The sequence below is a fragment of the Cenococcum geophilum genome (genome assembly GCF_001692895.1).
Source record: "Cenococcum geophilum 1.58 unplaced genomic scaffold K441scaffold_34, whole genome shotgun sequence".
Lineage (NCBI taxonomy): Eukaryota > Fungi > Ascomycota > Dothideomycetes > Gloniales > Gloniaceae > Cenococcum > Cenococcum geophilum.
The window spans coordinates 701259-706272 of NW_027137592.1; the positions used below are offsets into that span (position 1 = coordinate 701259).

Sequence of the window (5014 nt, forward strand, 5' to 3'; positions counted from 1 at the left end):
TTAATTTTAACGCCCTAGGTTATATTAAACCTATATATTTATACTGTGGCCTAATAAGCTGCTTAAATTTTTTAGGAAAAGTAGTATAATTATATTAAGCTAGCTTAAAATTAAATTAAAGTAATTATAAATCTTGCCGTACTACTACACCGCGAGGACTTTATATTATAGTGTCTATAATTAAATTAAATTATAACTCCTCCATAAACTGTATAAAAAATCCGCACAATACTACGCTAAGGCTTATAATGCAGGCATAGATTACGATTTAAGTATAACTCAACTGTGATATAATGGCTCTACGCGAATCAATTCATATGCGGCTCTAAAATTAAGATCTATAATACTAAAAACAAGCCCTAAGCCATTGATTTTATACTGGCAGAATTGAAGTTGGCAAAAGATTCGGCAGTAAAGTTACTGCAAGTGTTACTGTCTGGATCCTAACCGCAAGAACTAGTCTTCGTTGAACAACGCAATCAATCGTACCTCAAGACTTTCCCTCGGTCTAGAAATACTTTCGCTAACGGGTATCGTCGCGGAACCATGAGGTGCACAGTCTGAAACGTATTAGCACGCGAAAATTCGGATTAGCCCGGTATTACCACCTGCTGTGCTGGCTTCATTACAGGAGTCCCAGCTCTTGAATATAGTGACTTCATCAGGCCGCTGATTCGACAGCCAATACCATTTCTGACCCGCATCATATTTGACGAAGTAATCGCGCTCGATAAGGCCTGGGGACACCTTGTCCGCCTCTAATAAGTCGCTGCGACGAACAGAGCGCCGGTCACATAGAACGAGAGGTGCATTTTCTACAGGAAGCAAGGGTCTCCATACACTGGTAGATTTAGTTTAAAGAAGAGGATTAAGATTCAAAACGGGAGGTCGGCCTTACTTGAAGAATTGTACTCTTCGCCCTTTCTTCGTCAATTCCGTTACTTCTTCTGGGGGAAGATGCACAGTTAGTTTGTTTCGGCCGCCTTCCTCCGAGAAATCTACAACTCTATTAGTAAAATCTAACAAATTCCGCTTGACGATTGAAGCGCTAACCACAATGCATAACGGAAGCAGGTGGTATTGCAAAGTAGCGGGAATCGTCTTCGTATATAGTTTTCCTTTCAGCAAAATTGCGTCTGAGCTGTACATAGCGTTAATGAACTACTCAATAGGGCGTCGGAATACCTTTGTCTTACTCTCCAGTCGATGCAAACGACACGATTGACCCTCATTTCTCTTTTCACAAGCTCAATACACTCTTGTAAATACTTGGTCACGATAGCCTCATCCCTCGTCTGGCGTTCAAAATACTGAGATTTCAAGTCAAGGGAAGATGCATGGCTCACAAAGGCGAAACCGTGACTGTCGATGGAGCATGTTTTTTCCTGCCCCCTCACGTCCTCGAGTTTGATGTTATCGTGATTTGTGAATTGGAAGTTTGTTCTATTGCTCTGAGGGACCTCCGGAAATCCGCACAGCTCGTACGGTTTCTCCAAGTCGTATAAAGGTAGATCTGAGAGGAATTTTAGTGTCGCTAGCATGCTGCTGTAGCGAAGACTGGACATGAAACTGAACCAGAAGGAATGATCGGAATCTAATCGGGTGGACCTCATGCGACCGGTGCTATTTGAGAGAGAATCTGCTCAGAGTTTTAATTATTACGACAGTGACGAAACCGATTGAAGGACATACATGCGCATACATGCGCATACATGGAGAGAGTTGGCGAATATCATGATGGCCCAATCATCACGTAAAAGTTATCAGCGTGTAATACATACCTGGCTGCCCGGTGAGTCCACAACCCCTGTTGACCCAAGAGAAGCAAAAGGAAAGCTTTGATGATTGCAGGATGCGGGACTCATAGGCGTGTCGCCAACGGTTACCTTCTTCCCGCTGGCGTACAAAGGATAAGGCTACCTATCTCTTGCCAAGGGCCGTTCGTATGCACTAAAGCCCAATGTTACTAACATTTTTAATACCGTGTATCGATACAGAGGTATCGGAGGTCCGGGTTAAGCTTGGCGTAACCTCGGGTTACGCAGTGGTTACAGGTCGGCTAGACCACGCTAAAAGGTCGGCCTACCATAAGCGCTAATACACAATCCCTGCACGGGGCAGCCTCAACTTAAAAAACAAAGTCATGTGGTCAACTGAGCCTAAATCGCTTATCCTACTACATAATTTACCTCTTAATTAAAATTAACTTTTATAATTAACTAGTTAGAATATATTTAATATATATTCTAATTTAAAATACTTCTTTTTAGTAATAATTAAAAAAAAAAATTTAAGCTATAAAAGTAAATTAAGTTCCTAATATATTTTAATTTAGTTCTAAATATATTCTAATCTATTTTTAAATATATATAATTTAAAGTTCTTTTTATTATTGTTGGTTACATAAGGTAATATCACATAGCTACGGTTTGTAGATAGTATGATAATTATTATTCTATCTATCTTAATAAGGGAGGGCGAGGAGCTTAGGGCTCCTCGCTACGCTAGTGCCGCGGCAATATATAACGGCAACTTACCGCATATAATAGTAATATGCCTTATATAGTAACCACTTACCTTTATTCCTAACACTAGCAACTCTTCTTTTATAGTTGCTATCTATATATAGATACCGCTTAACTAGCGGAATAAATATTAGTCCTCCTTACTTACTATTACCATTATAACATAAGTCTCGCTATCCTAAAATTTGCCTCTTAGCACGCGGTACTTTCTTGCTTATAAGTTATAGGTAGACATCTTATTAGTAGGGCCGCTAAGGCGCTAGCGGTAAGCGAGCTAATAGCGATTTTCTATCCCGGGGATAGAAAATCCTAATTGGCTAGTTTAAGTTAGGGTCTGTAGAATATTATACTCCCCCCTTTTAAAAAGTCTTAGCAAGAGAATCTAACTAATTAGATAACTTTAACCGCCGGTTAAAGTTTCTAAACATCTTAAGACCTTATATAACTAAGAAATTTTTAAAAACTCCCTTTTAACCTAACCTTTAACTTATATACGTAAAGTATTTATATTAATAAACGTTTCTAGTGCCTTATTTAGGTTCGCCTTTATTATTATATCTACTAGGTTATCTTAGCCATTAATCTATTAAATCTTAAAGAGTTTTTAACGCTTATAGGATTACTAAAGTGCTATAATATTAATTATAAGGCGCTTTTCCTTTATAGTACTAAGCTTAATTAAACACTTATAAAGGGAATATAAGTTAGTATATATAATTATAGGGATAACAGGAAGTTCGAGTTAATCTATAATTATCTTTAGGGTAGTTCCAATTATAATTGCTATATTAACTCCGCTAACTATTCTATATATCTCTAACGCTAAAATACTTTAAGTAACGCGCTTACTCTTAGTTAAGCTTTAATAGATAAGATTACTATAGATTATAAAGTTATTCTCTCTAGTAAATTTATTTGCGATAATAATTTTATATCCTAACTAAAAGCTAAAATCTTTATTATTTATAAATAATCCATTAACAAATATAAAGAGCTTAGTAGTAGGAAGATTAATAGGCATATAGAGTAGTCCCTAATTAAGATAGTTTATTTACTAGAAAAGACGTTTATTTAGGGTAAAAACGTTATCCTTAGTTAGTTCCTAGTGTTAGGTAGTAATAAAGAGATTAAATAAAGCCTTAGGTTAATAAATAGAAGTAATATAAGCTCTATAAGCGCGTTACTCTATATATCCTTACTTTAGGGAATTAACGTTAATAACGTTAATCTTCTTATCTTAACCCTTCTGGCGTAAAGTAATAGAATTCTTATTTAGGGAGAGGATGCATCTATTAAAAAGTAATAGTGTTATTAAATTAAGCTTTTCCTTTAGCTTTGCTATAAGATTTACCTTTACTAGCTTATCCTCTTTAAGAGCTAAAAATTAGTCGTCTTTTAAGATAATTATATTATTAGTTTATATACTAATAATTCTAAATAGGGTTTCTATAGTTATAATAAGGAAGTAGGGATTAAATATAGAAGTAGTTATTAAAAGCTTCTCTTTATAGTGCTTACTATAGGTAGCCTACTAGTAAGTTTCTACCTTTGTAATTCTATATAATGGCTTAAATATAACTATAATCGTATCTTTAGGATATTAATAGCGAATTTACTCCGGAAGGTATACTAATATTAAGCGCTAAAAATGCGTCTCTAATTAGGTATAGGCTTAAGTAATATCTTATAAATAAGCCGCCATTCCATTCTTTATTAAGGAGGAAGCTAATATAATAATAACTCGCTAACTAGCTCGTTAAATTATAGGAGATTATATAAGAATTATCTCTTTACTATTATTGTTGTAACCTTAAATAATAAGCCTTAATTTCTTAAATAGGGCGTTAGTAGCTTTACCCTTAATCTTATTAACTATCCTTAACTTAAAGATACGAACTTTATTAAACTTAGTAGGGTTATACTTTTTAAATTTAAAGACTCCTCTTATAATAAAACCGTCGATCTTCTGCTTATTAGATACTTAAAAAGGAGTTCTTAGGGTTATAATACGACCTTCCTTTTAAAGCTATTTTGCGAGCTTAAAGTTAGTCTTCTCTTTAGCTATTATAAAGGCCATTAATAACTTAACTTTATTCTTAATGGCGGCAATAAATTATTCTTTAAAATTAATAAGATATTAGCGATTTTGTAATCCCTTTAGGTAACTTCTACTGCGTTGTAGTTATAGTGTATCTACTATAATTATATTAGGATTATAGTCGCCTTCTAAAGTATATTAATTGTAGTTCTTTTTTAAGGTATCTTCTAGGGCATCCTATAAAGGCTTAGAATTATTATCTTTATAGTAAGGCTTAATAACAGTTAAATAGAATTAAGTGGGTCCGTAAGGCATCTAAATAGTATAAGTTTAGCTATTAATTATAATAAGTTAGTGTGGGCCTAACCATCCTCCCTTTTTATGCCATACGTGTACTTTAGACTAGAGTAATAGATTAAGCGTAGTTAATATATTTGGGCTATTTCTTATT

The 5014-nt window shown here is 34.6% G+C and overlaps 1 protein-coding gene across 1 annotated transcript; it reads right to left on the reverse strand.

The window, feature by feature from the left end:
• Positions 1 to 242: 242 nt before the first annotated feature.
• Positions 243 to 1774, reverse strand: K441DRAFT_663682 (uncharacterized protein). Its single transcript, XM_067649234.1, has 5 exons — positions 1197 to 1774; positions 1054 to 1141; positions 899 to 998; positions 609 to 841; positions 243 to 560 (listed from the first exon to the last, which is right to left on the reverse strand). The coding sequence occupies exons 1-5, from the start codon at positions 1563 to 1565 to the stop codon at positions 457 to 459; spliced, it is 894 nt and encodes a 297-aa protein (XP_067501512.1). The 5' UTR covers positions 1566 to 1774; the 3' UTR covers positions 243 to 456.
• Positions 1775 to 5014: the final 3240 nt, after the last annotated feature.